This window comes from Lutra lutra, chromosome 18 (assembly GCF_902655055.1).
Source record: "Lutra lutra chromosome 18, mLutLut1.2, whole genome shotgun sequence".
Taxonomy (NCBI): domain Eukaryota; kingdom Metazoa; phylum Chordata; class Mammalia; order Carnivora; family Mustelidae; genus Lutra; species Lutra lutra.
The window spans coordinates 23045379-23065585 of NC_062295.1; the positions used below are offsets into that span (position 1 = coordinate 23045379).

Consider the following 20207-nt stretch of genomic DNA (forward strand, 5'->3'; position numbering starts at 1 on the left):
TCCCTCCCTCCCTCCCTTCTAGCTTCCCCGGACAGCAGTTCCTACCCCCACCTGGACCCGTAGCCCCAGGAGCCCGCAACCAGTTGTCCTCCGCCGCGGCTTCTCTCTCTCCTTCCAACCCCTCGTCCCCTTCTGCCCTCGCTTCTCACTCGACCCGACCCGCGGGTCTCCTCTCTCTCTCTTTCTCTCTGTCTCTCTCTTCTTCCCCTCCCTCCCTCCCTCCTACTCGTTCCTTCCTTGGCTCCCACTCACCCTGACGTCACCCCTCCCCACAGTCATCTCAGCTTAGCTACCCCCGCCCCCACCCAGGGGCAGTCGCATCTCAGCCGGAGGAGGGGGGTGGTCTCCGGATTCGCCTCCCCTCCCCGCCCCGACGGGGCGCCACGTGGGGCGCAGGGGGCACTGTGCCAACCTCCAGCCGCCCCGCAATGCGAAAAGAAGGGGCGGGGGCTGGAGGAGGGGCGTGGCAAGACAAGGGGCGGGGCGAGCGCATAGACTGACGGACAGGGCCAGGGCTGGCGGACTGAGGACAGGGACACTGCGGCCTGTCCGTAGGTCTGCTGATCCCTTGACCAGTCAGCCTGTGGCTCCCATCCCCCCTCCGCTTCCACTAGGCGAGCCCCCCACCCCCACCCCCGGGAGCCTGATCGATAGTGAGAACGGCTTCAGCCAATCGCCCGCGGCGTCGGGGGCCGGGTCCGCTCGGGCGGGGCCGGGAAGAGCTGTCCGCCAGCTCGTGGTGCTGAAAAGGGCGCCCAGAGGCGTTCTGAGGGAGGCCAGGACGGGGGAAGAAAAAAAAAAAATCAAAGTTGAAGCTGCCTGGCAGCTGGCCGGGGTCATACACGCAAGAGAACGGGGTCTCTCCTCCCCAGATCTTGGACTGTCGCCCCTTAGACTTCTCATAAACGTGGAAATTTGCCATTCTCCTGGAGGAGGGGAAAACCCATTTCACAGGAGCTGTAAAAGGGAAAGGGAGGTCCCGTGCGGAGGGGGGAGGTGTCTGGATGTGGGCAGGGGGCATACTGGGGAGCTGAGCAAGCGTGAACCCAGCGGTGCCGCCCCTCGGCACCCTGGGAAGAGGAGATTCAGATTCCAGATGTGCTGGAAAGGCTGGGGGAAGGGGCTGTAATTACAGCTAGGACCAGAGTTTCCTTTGCCTCCCCTAGGGGCCGCGGGAGTGAGGATTACGGTCTGGCTCATGTGGTCCCTCCTTCCTCCATCTGCACTTCCTCCTTCTGCCTCCCCCCCCATCGCCCCCAAATAAATCCCAGGCCCCTCCCTTCGCCCGTCCCCAGGATCTGACGTGGGCTCGACACCTTTCTCAGCTTCTCCCTCCCGCAGCTCCAGTGCCCGAGCTTCGGCTCTCCAGGTTCCGCAACCCCCTCCCGTCCCCACCAAGCCCCGCTAGAGCACAGTAGGGACCGCCCCCCATCCTCGACCCCACCCCAGACCCCCAGAAGCTGTCTTGCCTCTCCCTACTCCCCCAGCCTGGGATCCAGCTAGCTCGATGGACCCACGCGCCCGAGCGAGAGGGTAACCCAGGCGACCCAGCCCCTTCGGCCTTCTCGGTCCCACCCCCTGCAGCCGGAGCCGCGCCCCCTCTCCCACAGACCCGATAGCAGAGGACAGAGGAGATTGGGCAAGGAGGGGTGGGATCCAGGCGACCCCCAGCCCAATTCTGCCCCTCCATCCCAAGGGACAGAGAAATTGTCTTCCTTGCTAACTGCTAGCAGGAAAAAAAAAAGAAAAAGAAAAAAGAAAGGGAAAGATAAAAGGAGACGGAGGAAAGGTGACAGCTAGATTATTTAGGAGAGGCGCAGAGAAGAGAAATCGTGTGTGAGTCGCCATGGGGACTCCCAGGGCCCAGCACCCGCCGCCTCCCCAGCTGCTGTTCCTAATTCTGCTGAGCTGTCCCTGGATTCAGGGTAAGGACATGGGAGCGTGGGGGTAGGCCCTGGGATGGTCCCCACCTGGGGTCCTCTACCATCCTTTCTCTGAACATCCTGGCTTTCTGAGCTTCTGGGGGAGGAGGGATACAGCTGACAGGGAAGGGGCAAGCCAGGGCATTCTGACTTGTACCTGGAGCCCTAACCCCCAATACTGAGAAGGTGGGGAAATGAATGAGGGGAGCTTTAACCAGCATCTCAGGGGTTAAATCCAGGAAGAAGGGTTGGGGAAGTTGGGGGGATGTCTGCGGAGGCGGCAGAAGCATGCAGGGTACCTGGGTGGGAGATGGAGGTGCTGGGAGAGACGCCAGGCACTGCACGCACAAATGTTCTTGGACGTATGGACAAAGACAGATGAACAGAGGCAGTGCTCAGAGCCCAGATATTCAGTCCTCTACTCTGACCCCTCGCCAGACTCCAGGGAAGCGGTCAGAGACTGCAGAGAATGAAAGAGAGAGAGAGGGAACCACACTGCAGAGATAGAAACCCAGAGATAAAGCTGGGCATTGCGGAAGCAAGGGCTGGGAGGTGCTGCCAGACCCTCCGCAGAGCTCCAGGGCTGGGGGAAGAGCACCATCGAGGGGGGAAGCACTGGGGCCCCTCTCCACTCGGCTGGCGCTGTCCAGGGTTCATAAGAGCCAAGATGCTCACTGAAGTCCCACACAGCGTGGGAGGGGAGTGGGGTGGAGAGGAAGGTGTAGGGGTGCCGGGGACAGCTGGGAGCCCCTCCTCCACTCTTGGCTCTCAGCCCAGTCTGGGACCCTCTGAGCTCCTGCAGGCCCAGCTGACTAGAGGGGAGGAAGAGCTCTGGAAAAGATCTTTCTGGAGAAGGAAGGAGTGTGGGGCAGTGGAAAGGCTCACACAACTTCATCTCCTAGGTCTGCCCCTGAAGGAAGAAGAGGCACTACCAGAGCCTGGAAGTGAGGCCCCCACAGTAGCCTCTGAGGTTTTGGCCGAGCTGCTCCATGGGGCCCTGCTGAGGAGGGGTCCAGAGATGGGCTACCTGCCGGGTGAGGCCCCAGAGTGGCAGAAGTGACACAGAGAAAGAGGGAGGGACATTAACTCGAGAAGATGGGGACCCAAGCCAGTGATATTCAGCAAGATATGGTTAGAGAGAGTCAATTTTTAGTATATGTGCTGCCGAAGCGAGCACGGTTAGAGAGAGTCAAAACGGCATAGACAGAGAACCAGGGCAATTAAGACTGAATGATCAAGAGCCAGAGCCAGACAGAAAAACAGACCATCAGAGAGAAAGACGGATGGAAACTCAGAGAACCAGAGTCTGAGGAATCGGGGGAGAGAGACCTAGAAAGAGAGAGAAATGCAGAGAGTAGCAGATTTAGAATCATAAAATCAGAGAGCCACAAGAATACTAAACAGAGAAGAAGAGTTCCAGACAGAGCAAAAGAGAGAAAGAGGAGGGAGGAAGGGGTGCGCAGGAAAGGGAGCCAGACCTGAACCGGGAAGTGTGGAGAGTCTCAAGGAGACTGACCCAGTGGAAGGGCCTGGGTGGAGAGGTGGAGAGGGAGGGGTGGGGAGGTAGGGCTGTGGAAGCCTTGGGAGGACGTGTAGAGTTCCGGTGTGGAAGGGAGAGGTGGGGGGCTTGCAACTTTTGGGTTCAGTGGGCGGAGCCCCCAGTTTCCCTCAGCCCTGTGCCCCACCCATGACCCACCAATTTGCTCTTTCTGCGCCCTGACTTACCTTGCACTGTCCCAGGATCTGATCCAGACCCTACACTAGCCAGCCCTCCAGCCGGCCAGACTCTTGCGGCACCCTCCCTGCCACGGGCCACTGAGCCAGGGACGGGGCCTCTGACAACCGCTGTAACCCCTAAAGGGGGAAGGGGGGCAGGCCCCACCGCTCCAGAGCTGCTGACCCCGCCCCCGGGAACTACGGCCCCGCCCCTTCCTGGCCCCGCCTCCCCAGGCCCTGCCCCTCGGGCCTGAGGTGGGAGAAGAGACCACGACCACCATCATCACCACGACCACTGTTACCACCACGGTGACCAGCCCAGGTGAGGCGTCTGAAAGGGGGCGGGAACAGTGTGCAGGAGCATGAATGTAGGGGAGGAGGGTGGGATGCCCGGGGAGAGGCTGCTAGAAAAGTGTGGAAGCAGGGGTCTGGGTACAGATGAGAAAGGGGCCTCTGCTCAATCATTTTTTGATTATTATTTGATTATTTATTATTATGGTGGGCGTGTGTCTACCCTTGCGGTGGGCCAGCACCGTTCTGTGTGTTTTATCTCTACTACAGTTGGGGAAGGGAGTTGTGGGCACGGGTGGGAGAGGGAGCCACCGATTAAGATGGTGAGGGGTGCAGGGGACAAGACAGGCAAAGGCCCCCAGAGTTGCTTGGCTGGGAGGGCAAGAGCACAGGGAATCAGTCAGCTCCAGCCCCTTGTGTCTCTTTAGTTCTGTGTAATAACAACATCTCTGAGGGCGAAGGGCATGTGGAGTCTCCCGACCTGGGCAGCGCCGCCAGCCGCACCGCCGGGCTCTTGGACTGCACCTACAGCATCCATGTCTACCCTGGCTATGGCATTGAGATCCAGGTAACTGGACTTTGAAGCCCCCAAGCCCTTTCCTCTGGGCCCAGGTGTGTGCACAGGTTTGGCCTGGGAAACTTCCCTGACTCAGTGGGCCTGTTTTCTGAGGATCTCAGAGACTCTCCTGGAGTTCTATAATGTGGCCAATGTCACGGTGGTATTTGGGCTGCCACACACAGGAGAAAGGGAGGCAGACAGTGGGGGGCTTAGGGGTCACCCACCTTGACTGACTTGTCCTGTGGGGTGGGGGGGCGGCGGTCTGGGTCTGGCCTTCTTTAGGTGCAGATGCTGAACCTATCTCGGGAGGAGGAACTCCTGGTGCTGGCTGGTGGGGGGTCCCCAGGCTTGGCCCCCCGACTCCTGGCTAACTCCTCCATGCTGGGAGAAGGACAGGTGCTTCGGAGTCCAACCAACCGGCTGCTCCTGCACTTCCAGAGCCCACGGGTCCCAAGGGGCGGTGGCTTCAGGATCCACTATCAGGGTGAGGAGTCTGGGGAGCTGGTGGAAGGGTAGGGGCCACACTGGGCACAAGAGATATCTCTGGGAGGCATCTGACCTTAAGGAGATGTCAGGGGCTTTTCCTCCTGTCTAGGACCTGGTGGGGGGCGGGCAGAGCCCTCAGAGGAGATCTATGCACACTTATTTTGCACACTCACAGACTCAGTGTGCACACATCAGAGTGGCAGGTCATTGATTCACTTAACAAACGTTTATTGAACACCCATTCATACCAGCCCTGTGTTGTCCGTAGGGAGAGCAATGAACAAGCCAGACGTAAATCTTCCAGGAACTCAGAATCTAGGTAAAGAGATGGACAAGTAATCAGGATGATTATAATTCAATGAGATAAGGACGTATAGCCCTATGATGAAGGAAACACAGACAGAGGGAACAAATTTCAAAGGAACCTACATTTCTCCTAAGGGTATAGGGACACCTTCTTGGAGGAGGTAACGAAGCTGGGACCAAAAAGAAGAGCTATAAGGGGAAGGGTGGGAAGGGAAGAATGAGGAAGTCAGGTGTCCAGCTGGATGAAAAAGCATGATCCCCCTTGAGGAGTTGAAGTAATTCAGTATGGAAGATAGAATTGCGCTAACTGTGTGACCTGGGGTGACTTACTTAACCTTTCTGTGCCTCATGGTCTCATCTGAAAAATGGGAACCATAATACTTGGCTCATGGTATTATTAGGAAGACCAAATTAACTAATAACACATGTCAAGTGCTTAAAATAGTGTCTGGTCCACAATGAGAGCTCAGGAATGTCAGTCACTGCTACAGAAAAGCCCAGAAAGTGGTGGGAGAAAAGCAGGCTAGGTTTCTTATGAAACCAGACTAAGGGGGTGCCTGGGTGGCTCAGTGGGTTGAAGCCTCTGCCTTTGGCTTGGGTCGTGGTCCTTGGGTCCTGCTGAGCAGGAAGTCTGCCTCTCTGCCTACCTGTGATCTCTGTCAGATAAGTGGGTAAAATCTTAAAAAAAAAAAAAAAAAAGAAAGAAAGAAAAAGAAAAAAGAAAAAAGAAACCAGACTAGGAGGTTGGATTCAGATCAGGAAGGGCCTCATGAAATTCAGTAAGGGGTACAGACTACTTACCTGCAAGGGACATGGAGGCGTTTTGAAATGTTTGAAGCAAGGTAGTGACAACCTCAGATTTGTGACTTGGAAAGATCCTGCTGACTTTGGGGGTGTAGGAAGGGATGGTATCCGTGCACAACTGCACTCAGGAGCACCCCCCCCACAGACAACCTACACACAAGTGCACACCCGTATTCACCTGTGTGTGCAGGAACCTTCCCACAGAGCGAGCATATGCTCTAGCACGTATGTGTGCGTGGCAGCCTACTGTCCCATTCCAGACACTGCTGTATCTCCAAAGTCCCTTCCTATGCTCCTCAGAAACAGAGAGGGAACTGGGTTTGGGGCCAATGTCCCCTTCACATCACCTCATGGCCTTGCCTGCCCCTTGTGGGCCTTATCCAGGACACACACAACATGGATCCCTGCCTCACACCCTTTCCAGTTTCTCCTGAGGCCTCTGCTTGGGCCCCAGGGACTCTTATGCGAAAGGCGGAGGGACCAGTGAGACGGGAGCCACGTAATTGGTGGGTGGTCGGGTTGGCAGGGAGCAAGGTCATGCCCGAGGGCCTAGGGTGGGGGTTGGGGGGACTGCCCTTCCAACATTATGAAATGGCTCCCCGCCGGCTCCCTTAAGCAGTCACTCCCCTAGGGCCCTGAAAATAGGACTCTTCAGACAAAGTGGAACATCTGGGGAAGCAGGGCTGTTGCATAAATTGGCCTTCATTACCTGCCTCGGTCTTTCCTGCTTTGCGGCTTCTCTGCGCCCCTCTGGGACCGAGGCCCTGTTTAAGCCCTCCCCAGTCTCCACTAGCTGGGGCCTCTGGTCCAGAGTGGCCTCGTTAGCTTCTCTGAAAGGCCAAAGGTTCCATCACTGCTCGCCCCAAGCCCAGCAAACATCCCCATTTACACAACCCTGGCACCAATGGTTGTTTTGTGTGCTTCTCGGGGCACCCCCAAGGGTGGCCGTTGGCCACTCCACCTCCGAGAGGAAGAAGGGCTGTAGGGATGGCCCAGCCACCCACAGGTGTGCTGCAGAGTCAGAAGACAGATCCGCAGCCCCAACTCCCAGTCATTCATTCATCAAGCCTGAGGGACAAGGGCTTCAGATTTTCTGAGCACTTTCTCTGTATGAGGTGCTTTGCGTGTTTCTTTCCTTTAACTGGAGGGCTAGTTGGCCAATGGCAGGACTTACTACTACTATTGACAGGTGACAGGCCCCTGAGGGGGCATCACCTCCCCAATGTCATACAGCGAATAAGTCGTGGAGCTAGAACTGGAAGTCAGGTGTGCCCATCTCCCAGTCCAGTTTGTTCGGGCGCATACCACCTCTGGGCCGCATCAGTGGATCGTCTTGGCGAGGTTTTTAGGAGACAAAACAAGTGAGGCCGGTTCAGTCTCACCATGGCAATAGACAGCAGTTCATTTGATGATAAAAGTACGCGTGCACAGGTGTGGAGGCAAGAAAGAAACTAACTCTGTGGGAGAGGGGAGGGGCCAGGAAGACTTCCTGGAAGAGGTAGTACTTATGTTACTCCTTGAAAGATGAGAAAGACCAGGAAAAGGACCTCGCAGGTAGGGGGAATGATGTGAAAAAATATGAAGTCACAAAGCTACCTTGTGTAGGCTCTATGGGTTGTGGGTTTAAGAACTGAAGCTGGAGGTGTTGGGCTGGGTGCAGTGATGGAAGGGGCTGGAATGTCAATCCAAAGCATTTGGGCTTGATTCTTTCGATCGTGGAGAGCCATCGAGAGGCTAATATTTATTTAAACCACTGTGTTCGAGAAACTTCTGGGGTCTATCTCAGTAGACTGCGGACTCCGAAAGGACAAGACCTGGGTCCTTTTCACCTCTCTGCACTAGCACCCAGCCAAGGAAATGCTTACTGAATTTTGAAGTAGGGAGACCAGGTCTCTGACTTAATCACTCAGGGCTGCACAGTTAGCAAAAGCAAAGGCCCAGGCGAGCCGGTATCTCCCAAGCATGGCTACCCAGAGCCTGCCCCTCCTACAGAGACCCAGCTTTGGTACATCTCCTCCAGGAAGCCCTTCTTGATGAACTCTGCCTGGTCTGAAACAGACACATAGAACTATGTCAGAACCAAATTTAGAGTCCATTGTCTACTGCCAAGTCACTTCCTTCCTCCCTTCTTCCCTCCCTCCCTTCCTTCCTTCCTCTTTCCTTCCTTTTTAAGTTTAGATATTTAAGTAATCTTTACTCCATGAGTAACATGGAGCTCAAACACATGACCCCAAGATCAAGAGTCCCACGCTCTTCTGACTAAGCCGTCCAGCACCCAACCCCCCACCCCAGCCCCAAGTCACTTTCTATTTCTTTGTTTTATCTCCTGTGATTCCACAAGAATTTCAGGAGGCTTTCAAAAAAGAATGCAGCAAAATTAAATAAAATAAGAAGACAATGGGTACCAGGAAGTGCTTATTAAAGATGACAAAAATAGAATATGGATGGACAAGCCACTGTTGCTCGGAACAAGCCTTGATCTGGTTCTGAGCTTCTTAGCAGCACAAAAGGAGAGATCATTCAGTTCTCACTGCAAGAGAGGAGAAGAGAAACCAGTTCTTTAAGGAAAGCAAAGCCTTTCCTAGCCCTTCACCTTCCCTGGGGGATTCACGGAGGGGGCACTGAGTACTAAGGTCTCCAATGACAAGATAGCCAAACTTCCCAAAGGAGTTTCATGCGGGCTCCTCTGGAGGAAAGCTGAGGCTCTGCTCCCACCACGCACCTCAGCGGGGAGAAATCACTAGGAGTCACTTAACAACCCATTGCTACATCTGGAAAATGGATCACAGCCTTCCTGTGGCTACCTCAGAAGCACTGCATGAGCTCATTTTAGAAGCTGAACAAGTTCTGCAGACACTATTTGTTATTTTTAGAGCTGGCTGGGTTCGCGGTGGCCAACTGACTTGCCCGAGGTTGCCCCAGCAAGTGAGTGTGAGAGGCAGAATTTTTTTGAGTCTCAGATACTTCATCTATAAAATGGAGGCCGAAGTGGGTAGATCGATTACAAAGACTAGGGCACAGAAGGGATGTTGAGATGACCTCTTTGTGAGACCAAGTGGCCGTGTGAGAGCTCCAGTAGGGAGCCCTCTCTGCCACCAGGGGACCTGAGAAGAGGGAAGCATGTGCGAGGGGATCGGTGAAAGAGGTTGGCATGGGAAAACCAGTCTCCCTTCTCCCGGCTCTGCCTGATCCAGCCTACCTCCTGAGCTGCGGCTTCCCTCCCCGGCCGGCCCACGGGGACGTGAGCGTGACAGACCTGCACCCTGGGGGTACTGCCACCTTCCACTGTGATTCAGGCTACCAGCTGCAGGGCGAGGAGACCCTTATCTGCCTCAACGGCACCCGACCAGCCTGGAGTGGCGAACCCCCCAGCTGCGTGGGTGAGTCTCCTGCACGCTAGGTGGGGCTTCTGTCCTGGGAGCCCCATTGGGTGGGTACTATCTTGGGGGTCTCTGTCTTTGGCCAACACCCATCTTGAAGGGGTTTCTGCCTGGAAGAGTCCCTATCCTGGTGTCTCCATCTGGAGCTCTTCACACAGAAGGTGTCGACCCTTGGAGAACTGCCATCCTTGGCAGCGGTGGGGGGTGGTCTCCATCTGGGGATGTCCTGCCTAAAGGGTTTCCATATGGGGAGTCGCCATTCTGGAGGTCCATAGCTAGAGGTTCCCTATCGTGAAGAATCTTTATCCTGGGGATCCCATCTTGAAGATTTTCCATTTGAGAGCTTCCATTTTGGGGATCCCTCATAATCCCCATGCCAGGATGTCCATACCTGGGGAGTGTTCATATCAGCAGGCTTTCTGTCTTAAGGAGGGTCCATGCTGGGGGGGCTGGTTCCCTACCTGGATGGTGGCCTTGGAGAAGGTCCCATGCTCTGGGGTGAGCCTGTAGGGCAGAAAGCACTCAGGCTGGGTCCTAGCCGAAGGTGTGGATGTAACAGCTCTGAAGACAGGAGGACATCACCTTCCCACGTCCCCCCTCTACCCCCAGCATCCTGTGGTGGCACTATCCACAATGCTACACTGGGTCGCATTGTGTCCCCTGAGCCTGGAGGAGCAGCAGGGCCCAACCTCACCTGCCGGTGGGTCATCGAAGCAGCTGAGGGACGCCGGCTTCACCTGCACTTCGAGAGGGTCTCACTGGATGAGGACAATGACCGGTGAGGGTCTGGGTCTTGGCTCAGAGGTCCCCACCTGAGGGAAATAGGAAGGCTGCAGTGGGGAGTCAGACAGACCTGGGGTGGATCCTGGTTAAAATGTGTGTCAAACACAGATCAGTCCTTCCCCTTTCTTAGGTGGTATAGTTGTGCAAACACAGACGAGTTGCTGGCCCTGTCTGTGCCTCAGTTTCCTCTTCAGTAGAATGGAGATCACAGGACCTCCTCAGAAGGTTTCTGTGGGGATAAAGGTGTTGAGTTACGGGAAGTGCTTGGAAGGGAGTGAGCCCTGGAAATGTGTCTGTCCTCGCCATCATCACTGGTACCCCCTCTTGCCTGACGAACCACTACCTCAGCTCTGCCACTAGTTGCTATGTGATGTGGGGCAGGTGACTCTGGGCCTCCATTTCCTCATCTATAAAATCAGGGATGATAAATCATGCTGACTCAAGGGCTCTTGTGAAAAGTTATGAGACAAAATGTGCGAAGACTTAGCATACATGGGACGTAGCTGATGCTTGAAAATAACAGCTGGGAAAGCGAGTTAGGAGAGCCGGCAAGAGACGAGCCAGCTTCTGAGGGGAAACTTCTGTCCATCCCAGGCTGATGGTGCGCTCAGGGGGCAGCCCCCTCTCCCCAGTCATCTATGACTCGGACATGGATGACGTCCCTGAGCGGGGTCTCATCAGTGACGCCCAGTCCCTTTATGTGGAGCTGCTTTCAGAGACACCCGCCAACCCCCTGCTGCTAAGCCTCCGATTTGAAGGTAAGTGCCCCCCGCCCCCCGGCCCAGGGATCCCAACTCCTGTGCTTTGCCATCTTGCTGATGGCAGGGTATGGTCACAAGCACATACCCTGTCCCTGCTCACCTCTGTTTGGATCTCTGGAAACTAACTTCCTCTCCACCCCCAAACTACAAGGACCCCCTCCAACTCCTGGGGTGGACCTCTTCCAATTCCTGGGGTGGCTCTTCCCATTTAAGTTTCACGGATGGCCGGATCCAGGTACACAGCCAAGAGACCGGGCACCTTCACCTCTCAGTGCTTTCCTCCATGTTGGCTTCACTGTCAGTCAGGCTCTCAGTCTGTGGTGCCCCTAGTAGTTCAGACTGACATACCACCAACATAGCAAGTCCATCAGAAAGAGAAAGGGTACCACTTTCCTAAGAGCTTCAGCAAAAATGCCAGGGAGGGCTCTCATTTCTCTGGCTTAGGTCATTAGCCAATCACAGAAGGGAAGGGCGGGTGGTGTTATGATCGGCAAACCTGTATCACATGACCATCCATAGTTGGCCCCAACTGGACCTCCTAGACTGGAAATGGGGGAGGCTTGTGTCCCAAAATGAAAGTAGCAGTGCCTTGAACAGAAGACGGGGGTCTAGATGCTGGACAGGTAGAAACAAGGAGGTCAGTGATCATGGGAGAAGAGGCATTTGAGCTGGGCCTTACTGGATACAGAGAATTTATTTTATTTTATTTTATTTTATTTTATTTTATTTTATTTTATTTATTTTTTAGAGAGTGAGAGAGAGAGGAGTGGGGAGGGGCAGAGGGAGAGAGAGAATCCCAAGCAGAACTTCACGCTCAGTGTAGAGCCTGACGTGGGGCTCAGTCTCACAACCCTGAGACCATGACCTGAGTGGAGACCAAGAGCCAGACCCTTAACCACCTGAGCTACCCAGGTGCTTCTAGGATAGAGAGCATTTTAAAAGAGGGAGATTAGGGGTGAGCACCTCAGGTGAAAGGAATGGTGTGAGCAACAGTAAAGAGGTAGAGAAAGGCCTGCTATGTTTGGGAAAGAGGGAATTTCAGCATGACTGGAGTAGAGGATCTGTGCAAACAGTAGCAGGAGAGAGATAAAGAAAGTGAAATGCTCAGAGACAGGAGGGGCTGGTTTCTGGTGTGAATCAAAGGAGCAATTGATTTATCAGGCACTGGGCCCTGGTGGATGCATAGGATTTGGACTTGAGACCTCATCAGGTTGTAAGTAACAGTGAACTAGAACAGCAGATCTGAAAAATAAACTGCCTGTTCAACTTGCAAATGTGCAAAGAATTCCGAGGTCTGAGGTCTGCCTCCCTGGTGGTGGGCCACTGCTGCTCTATGAGCTTCACACTCCTCCCCACGGATAGTTCTGCAGCTGAGCTATGATCACGTGGGCAAAAGTGAAAATGCTCTCCAAATGTTCTTTTTTGCTGAGTTAGTCCAAAGTCAAAATTGAGTAGCTTCTGCATTTGTTGTGCTTTGGGATTCTAGCCACAACATGGGTAATCAAGGGTGGAGAGAATCTTTTTTTTTTTTTTTTTTAAAGATTTCTTTATGGACTGCCTGGGTGGCTCAGTCGTTTAATTGGACAACTCTTGGTTTCAGCTCAGGTCATGATCTCAGGGTTGTAAGATCAAACCCCAAGTCGGACTCAGCTCTCAGCGGGGAGTCTACATGAGATTCTCTCTCCCCACCTCTCTCTGCCCCTCCCCACCCCTGCACTCTTTCTGTCCCTCTAAGATTTATTTATTTACTTTAGGGAGAGAGAGACACACACAGAGAGCATGAGCGGGAGTGGGGGGGCACTCAGAGAGGGAGAGTGAGAATCCACAAGCAGACTCTCCGATGAGTGCAGAGCCCAGTGCAGCCTCCACTGGGTCTCACGACCCCAAGGTCATGACCCGAGCCAAAACTAAGAGTCCATGAGCTGAAACCAAGAGTTGGACCCTTAACCGACTGAGCCACTCAGGCGCCCCTCTAACTCTTATTTTTGAGGAGAGAACACACCTGTGTGAGCTGGTTCTCCAAAGGCACCCTTTCCCCTCCCTCATCTGCAGTTTCCAAAACCAAGTGACTCTGGCTAGGATTCAAGCAATCTGGGTTTGAGACCTGATTCTGTGTAACATTGGGCAAGCGGTTTTTTGGTCTGTGGACCTCAGTTTCCTCATCTGTAGAATGGGGGCTGGGATTTGGCTAACCTAGGGGTTTCCCGTCAGCGGCCAGGAAGGTAACATAAATGTGTGAGTGAGAAGGGTTAGGATTTGGGGGAGCCTAGAGAGTGAAAGCTAAGCCCAAAGGCATTCCATTTTAAACAACCCACTGAGCAGCCAAACGACACTTGAACTCAGCCCAAGGCTCCCCAGTCTGAGATCCCCTGAGGCCTGTCCTCATGCTTACTTTCTGTGACTGACCCCTCTCTAGCCTTTGAAGAAGATCGCTGCTTCGCTCCCTTCCTGGCACACGGCAATGTCACCACCACAGACCCAGAGTACCGCCCAGGGGCACTGGCCACCTTCTCGTGCCTCCCAGGATATGCCCTGGAGCCCCCTGGCCCCCCAAATGCCATCGAATGTGTGGATCCCACAGAACCCCACTGGAATGACACAGAGCCAGCCTGCAAGGGTGAGCCCCCACATCCCTAGGAGCTCCCTCTGTCTGCAGACTAGCGCCCCCCCCCCCCCCCCCCCCCCCCCCCCCCCCCGTCCCCCGTCTCCAGCCACCACCACCCCCCAGCTGGAGATCTTAGAAGGCCATTCAGGAAGGAAACTTGCATATCCAAACCCAGTAAACCCAGACCTTGGGTAAATCCTTGTCCTCTTCAGAGATCATTTTTCTCAGCTGAATAATTGGTGGGTTTGTTACAGAATTTAGGGTTCGCGACCCAAATGTCCTTAAGAGCTCTAGCTGGAGCTATGTCTTGGGATGGGCGGGGTAATGCATAGGCTGGAGAGTGGGCGGGGTTAGGTGGGCGGGGCTAAGTGAGAGCAAGGCAGGGAATCGGCACAAGTAATTAAGAGGGAGCCTGTGAGGCAGTATGGTGCCCACAGCTGGGAGTAGGTAGATTCCCGGTGAAATGAAGACGGGAAGTTCGGAATCTGCACCCCCTTCTCCCCCAGCCATGTGCGGAGGGGAGTTGTCAGAGGCGGCTGGTGTGGTCCTCTCTCCCGACTGGCCCCAGAGCTACAGCCCCGGCCAGGACTGCGTGTGGGGCCTGCACGTCCAGGAAGAGAAGCGCATCTTGCTCCAAGTTGAAATGTACGTTAGGGTGCTGCCGGGGGCGTGATGGGTGTGGGCTCCGTGAAGTGTGGTATGACAACACTGTAGCCTGCGCCGTGAGCCTGGCTGGCTACCCAAGATGAAAAGGTGACTAAGGGTTCAGGACAGGGTTGTGTCAGGGAGACCTAGGAACAAATCGCTTTTGATTTGTCCAGGCGACTCTGGACAAGGACATGGGTCACTCAGGGGCTTCTGTAGGGGCTGTAGTGAAAAGGGGGCTCTGGCCCTGTGTCTTTCGCTCTTTGGCTGTTTCGAGGCTGCCCCTTGAGCGGTTTCCAGGAACCCAGGCCCAAACTGTGGCCTGGTCACCAGCACATGAGGTGGCAGTGGGTGTGGGGAGAAGCCAGTGAGCTGATTTGGGATGAGGTGGCCATGCGACCGGTCGGAACAAGGAGTGGACATGGCCCCAGGCGGATAGTCCCAGCGGCTCCTGGAGTTGGGCCAGTGGTAAAAGAACATGGCCTGTGACTGGTCGGAGCTGGACTTGAGAGAGAGACTGTGCATCCCCGGGGAGGGAGGAGGGACCAGAGAGTGCGGGGAGTTTCTGAGGAGCTGCGCTGGGAATCAGGAAACAGGAACTCAAAGAGCCACAGAACAAGTGGAACCTGGGGGGCCTAGCATAGAGAAGCCCATAATTGCCTAGAGGGCAGCCAGACTTGGGATGGGGAAATGCGGACAGGGCTGGAGAGTAGGTGGGGTTCCTAATGAACTGAGTTACTGACTGGGCAGAACCGCATAGGAGGGGCGAATCATAACCCACCCCGCACATCTGGTTCCAATCTCTGCAGCCTGAATGTGCGTGAAGGGGACATGCTGACACTCTTCGATGGGGACGGTCCCAGCGCCCGAGTCCTGGCCCAGCTGCGGGGACCTCAACCGCGCCGCCGCCTCCTCTCCTCTGGGCCCGACCTTACGCTACAGTTCCAGGCACCGCCAGGGCCCCCAAACCCGGGCCTGGGGCAGGGTTTCGTGTTGCATTTCAAAGGTACCGAGGTCTAGGGTCCTGAAATGCGCAGGGGCTCAGCAAGCCAGAGATCCCGGGAGGAGCAAGTCTGGAAGGGCGCCCCGATCAGTCGCAGGACAGCCTCCAAACTCGCTGTCTCTCCCCTGCAGAGGTCCCGAGGAACGACACGTGCCCGGAGCTGCCACCTCCAGAGTGGGGCTGGAGGACGGCTTCCCACGGGGACCTGATCCGGGGCACGGTGCTCACCTACCAGTGTGAGCCTGGCTATGAGCTGCTCGGCTCCGACATTCTCACCTGCCAATGGGACCTGTCCTGGAGCGCAGCGCCGCCCGCCTGCCAAAAGAGTGAGCTCGGGCCCCGCCCCTGCCCGTCGGGGTTTCGCCACTCCGCAACCCCTCTGCGTCTGGCTAAAGTTCCTTTTTGCCTCCGCTCCCGGCCCGGCCGAGTTTCTCATCCCTTCCCTCTGGATTCTGCCCGGAACTTACTCAGGCCCCGTCCCTTTAACCCTTTGGGTTCCACTCCTCTGATCCTTGGTGTCCCGAAACTGCCCCCTCCGGACCCCACTCTCACCTCCGGGCTGTGTCCCTCTCTCGTGCACTGTTCTGAGCTCTGACCCCATTTCCTCTGGGTCGCGCCTCACTTTCTCCTGGCCCCGCCCCCATAGCCTCCTGGCCCCGCCTCCATCGCGTCAGGGTCCCGCCCCCCCGCCCCGCCCCGTCGACTCTCCGCTCCGCTCTTCCCCTTCTATACACTTCTCCAGTCTCAATCTCCCACCCTTGACGTTGCAGGGAGTCAGTTGGCTGGGGCCTAGGCTGGTCAGAGAACTTGGTTGATTTTACCGCAGTCATTGAAACCGCAGGCTGGATTGGGGTTATGCAGTGGGGCTGGGGTCCCTCCTGATCCTGGCGGAGCTCACAGTTCAGAAGGGGGACCCTTAAACAGCTCAGGGTATTCCAAAGCCGTAACTGCAGGGTGTTTCCCGGCAAAGGACTTAACGTCCGAATTTTCATACAGAACCTGTGTGTGCGAACAGTTTAGCAGGTGCTATAAATAAGGAAAAGCACTGTGGGAAGGGGGGCGAGGGGGTTCATTGTTTCAGGCAGGGGAGATTTCACTGAGGAGGTGATATTTGAAGGAGCTGGGAGCGTCTATCTCTTAGAATAGCAGAAAGGGGTGGCGTCTTGTCATTTTCTCCAAATTTTGGGAAACCTGCTGCCAGGATATAGGACTGTTGGTCTTCCACCTGGCCCTGGGGGACAATGGTGGGACCAATGAAGTTAAGTTCAGGAAGGCAGATTTGGACTGGACACAAGGAAAACTCTCTGGTTGAGACAGCTCCCCATCTCTAGAAGGACTGACAGGATGTCCAGTCTGAAACCCAGCCAGGACCCAGAGGGGACAGGCTCTGTGGCCAAGGCAGCACACTGAGCCTGAAGCTGAGCTGAGAGCCAAGTCTCTGAATGTCAGCCCAGTGCTCTGGGACCATGGACCAGTTATTTCCCTGCCCTGAGCCCTGCGAGATGAATCACGCTGACCTCAGGATCGTCAGGGTATAGATGCTGTGCTTGTAAAGCACTTAGCAGAGGTCCAGATACAAGAAATGGCTCTGATTGTTACTTGCACAGCAAGGTTGTAAAGGGCAGGCTATGCAAATGAGCGGAGGGCACTGGGGATGCCAGGAATGAGGAAGGAGGGGAGCAGGAGGGCTGGGCTGCTGTCCCACTGTGTGGGGCTGGTGGCGTCAGGGTATAGCTCCTAGGCTCTGGTAACAGGGGCAGAAGACTTCACATTTCATTCTCAGATGGGGGCCTGGCTTGTCCCCACCACTCTTTTCTGGAAGAAGCCCGAAATCTAAAATGCACCGAATTTTACATTTTCCAACCTCTGATCTCTCCATCTGGAGGAAATGGTGGGAGATGGGGAAGTGCTTAGCGGGAAGATGGCCCACGGCTCAGGCATCTCCCTGTCCTCAGCTTCCGGGAGGGCTTTTGAGGCTCCCGCTGAACTTGCTCTCCCTCCAACAGTCATGACTTGTGCCGACCCTGGTGAGATCACCAACGGGCACCGTACCACCTCCGACGCCGGCTTCCCAGTGGGCTCCCACGTCCAGTACCGCTGTCTGCCAGGGTACAGCCTGGAGGGGGCGGCAGTACTCACTTGCTATAGCCGGGACACGGGCACACCCAAGTGGAGCGACAGGGTCCCCAAGTGTGCCTGTGAGTCTGGGGACACCCTGGGAAGGGTGGCTGGGTGGCCTGCTCAGCAGGGGGCCAGCAGCTGACAGACGTTATACCCCTCAGTGAAGTATGAGCCATGCCTGAACCCAGGGGTGCCGGAGAACGGCTATCAGACGCTGTACAAGCATCACTACCAGGCGGGCGAGTCTCTGCGCTTCTTTTGCTACGAGGGCTTTGAGCTCATCGGCGAGGTCACCATCACCTGTGTGCCCGGCCACCCCTCCCAGTGGACCAGCCAGCCCCCACTCTGCAAAGGTGCCTGGGCAGACCCGGCAGGAGGGGGCACAGCAGGGTCTGGGAGCGACGGGACTGGGAAAGTCAGGGAGCAGCAAATTTGAGAATGACTGACTGAGCTCCCCATTCACCTCCTGTGGGCTCTGATCCTCACAGGAACATCCAGTGGTCTTGGGGAACCTCAAGGTCATGGAACTGTCCTAAGGGATGTAGCAGAGGGGGCCTTGGCTTGGAAGTCTCCTTGCCCTCTGGCTAGGTCTCAAGTTTCCCCCATTTTTGATAATTCTACAGACCGATTAGTTTGGACCACCCAAGAAACCTGAAATTTTAGGGGTCTGGAGAAAGAGGAAGAAGGCCCTGCCTTGACCAGTTTTCCCCCGTCCCCACCAAGGGAAGGATAAAGTTTAGGTTGAGCAGAGGGCAGAGAGAACCAGGCTGTCCAGCCCAGCCCCACTGGGCTCCCGGCCTCTACCCAGCCTCCTTCCCTCCCTGGCTCAGACCCCGTCCCCTCCCCCTCCTCTCCCTGCAGTGGCCTATGAGGAGCTCCTGGACAACCGAAAACTGGAAGGTCAGTGAGGGCACAGGTGGAGACCTAGGCCTGGCTGAGTCGGGAGGGCAAGGCAGAGGCCGGGGGCAGGAGGCCAGGCCCCGGAGGGGTGAAGCCCAGGGTTTGAGGCCCAGGGCAAGAGGCTGGGAGAGGCCATTGGGCTGGGCCCAGCCCCAGCTCACTGGCCTCTCCTCTCCCTAGTGACCCAGACCACAGACCCATCAAGGCAGCTGGAGGGTGGGAACCTCGCCTTGGCCATCCTGCTGCCCCTAGGCCTGGTCATTGTCCTCGGCAGTGGCGTTTACATATACTACACCAAGTAAGGACCCTGCTCGTGGAGCTGCTAGCCAGGGCAGCCGTCCTGCCTGCCTGGCACAGAAGACAGGGTGAGGGGGGGGTTGGGGGCTCACCTCTGGATAAGCCCCTCTATCTCCTCCGTCTCTCAGACTACAGGGAAAATCCCTCTTCGGCTTCTCGGGCTCCCATTCCTACAGCCCCATCACTGTGGAGTCAGACTTCAGCAACCCACTGTATGAAGCCGGGGTGAGCCCTTCCCCTGAGAGCCCTTCCCCTTCTCCCCTGGAGAGCCCCATCTCTCAGCTCCCCTAGGGCTCCAGAACTTTCTCTCAAAGTCTCTGTACTACCCGTCTTGGGGATTTCAAACTCAGCTGCCTACAAAGGCCACACCAGTGAACACAGCGAGTCAGGCATGCACGGTGGGGAGTGGCAGCATGGTGGGGACTGGGGCTAAGTGGCCAACTTGTGCCCCATCTGGTCTGCAGTGGAAACTTAGGCCCAATTGCCAGGTCTTCTGGTTGCTCAGGACAACCCAGAAACTCAAATTTGTGTGTGATTTTTAAGATACCATAAGATGAACCAGGTATCTCTGGGGCCAGATACAGCCCTGTTCCCTGCTCCCCCCATGGCACCCAAACCTCATGGCCAATGTTATTTTAAAAACCCAGGGTCTTTCCCCTCCCTGGTGGATGCCTCCTCCCATTTTGTTCCCTCCTCCATCCCCATCCCACTCTAGCAACTGATCCCCTCTCTCTCTCCAGGATACACGGGAGTATGAAGTTTCCATCTGAAGCCCAAGACTAAGGCTGCAGGACCCAGGACGCCTCTCCCCTTCCCATTCTGGGCAGGGAGGAGTACAGGACCATGTCTCTGGCTCCTTTCCTTCCTGCTGTGTAAACAGTCTCCCGGTCCCACAAGGGGGCTTTGATGGCCCTGCGGACCCTACCGTAAATAAACCAGCATCCTGCCGCCCAAGCCTCCTCTTCTCGGTTGCCAAACAGGGGGCCTGCCCCTCCCCTCCTGCCCTACTGGCTTTTGGACCCTGGGAGGGGAACTCAGCCCCCCTGCAACTCCTGGGGCCCCTCCGGCCCAGGGTACCCCCAAGGACTGCCTAAGAACTCTGTTGTTCCTTTTGGCCTTGAAGGCTTTTCCCAGATGCTCTGGCCCCGGGCCTCACCCCTGGGCTCTGGAGGGTCAGAAGAAGAGGGATGAAGGGGGAAAGCAGGGACGCGGCCCCCTACCCACTTCGCGTCATCTCCCAACCCACAGTCTCCCCACCTTCGCTTCTGGATTTTTGGTTTTGAGCAATAAACAGAAAACCACCATTTGTAACTAGGCTGGTGGGGTGTGGGAAGGTGGGTCACAGAGTGGCCTGGAGAGAGGCCTGGGGAAAGGCGAACGATTTGGGAAAAAGATGGAGTTCCAAGATGGGACCAGACGATGTCAAGAGCCCCCTCTGGGCCTCAGCTTCTCTATCCCCCGCCCCTTGCTTGACGCTTCTAGGCTCTTTTAGCCAAGAGACAACTGTAGCCACCTCCCCCACTTGGCAGGACACAAACAGCCCTCCATTTCATGACCAGTTCACCTAAAATGCACTCTCCTTTTGAGAATGTTTGTATCCATCCAAGTGTGCCATTCTTTTTAACCCC

The 20207-nt window shown here is 55.9% G+C and overlaps 1 protein-coding gene and 1 long non-coding RNA gene across 4 annotated transcripts; one reads left to right on the forward strand and one right to left on the reverse strand.

Moving 5' to 3' along the window:
- The first annotated feature begins 807 nt into the window (after positions 1 to 807).
- On the forward strand, positions 808 to 19902 carry SEZ6L2 (seizure related 6 homolog like 2). The gene is given in 19 exon segments (XM_047712920.1): positions 808 to 1925; positions 2825 to 2956; positions 3663 to 3877; positions 3879 to 3960; positions 4358 to 4497; positions 4771 to 4972; positions 9279 to 9464; positions 10074 to 10242; positions 10842 to 11005; positions 13425 to 13625; positions 14120 to 14258; positions 15068 to 15264; positions 15393 to 15587; positions 17268 to 17459; positions 17544 to 17735; positions 18244 to 18282; positions 18463 to 18580; positions 18708 to 18804; positions 19320 to 19902. Coding segments are annotated over 19 exon segments (2769 nt in total). The 5' UTR covers positions 808 to 1846; the 3' UTR covers positions 19350 to 19902.
- Positions 5929 to 15981, reverse strand: LOC125090349 (uncharacterized). Of its 3 annotated transcripts, none has more exons than XR_007124304.1 (4): positions 15490 to 15979; positions 10159 to 10276; positions 9856 to 9968; positions 5929 to 5958 (listed from the first exon to the last, which is right to left on the reverse strand). It is a non-coding gene; the product is annotated as an uncharacterized LOC125090349 (long non-coding RNA). The 3 variants fall into 3 exon arrangements; XR_007124305.1 differs by lacking the exon at positions 5929 to 5958 and adding an exon at positions 8456 to 8614 and having other exon boundaries at positions 15814 to 15981; XR_007124303.1 differs by lacking the exon at positions 5929 to 5958 and adding an exon at positions 8456 to 8614.
- Positions 19903 to 20207: the final 305 nt, after the last annotated feature.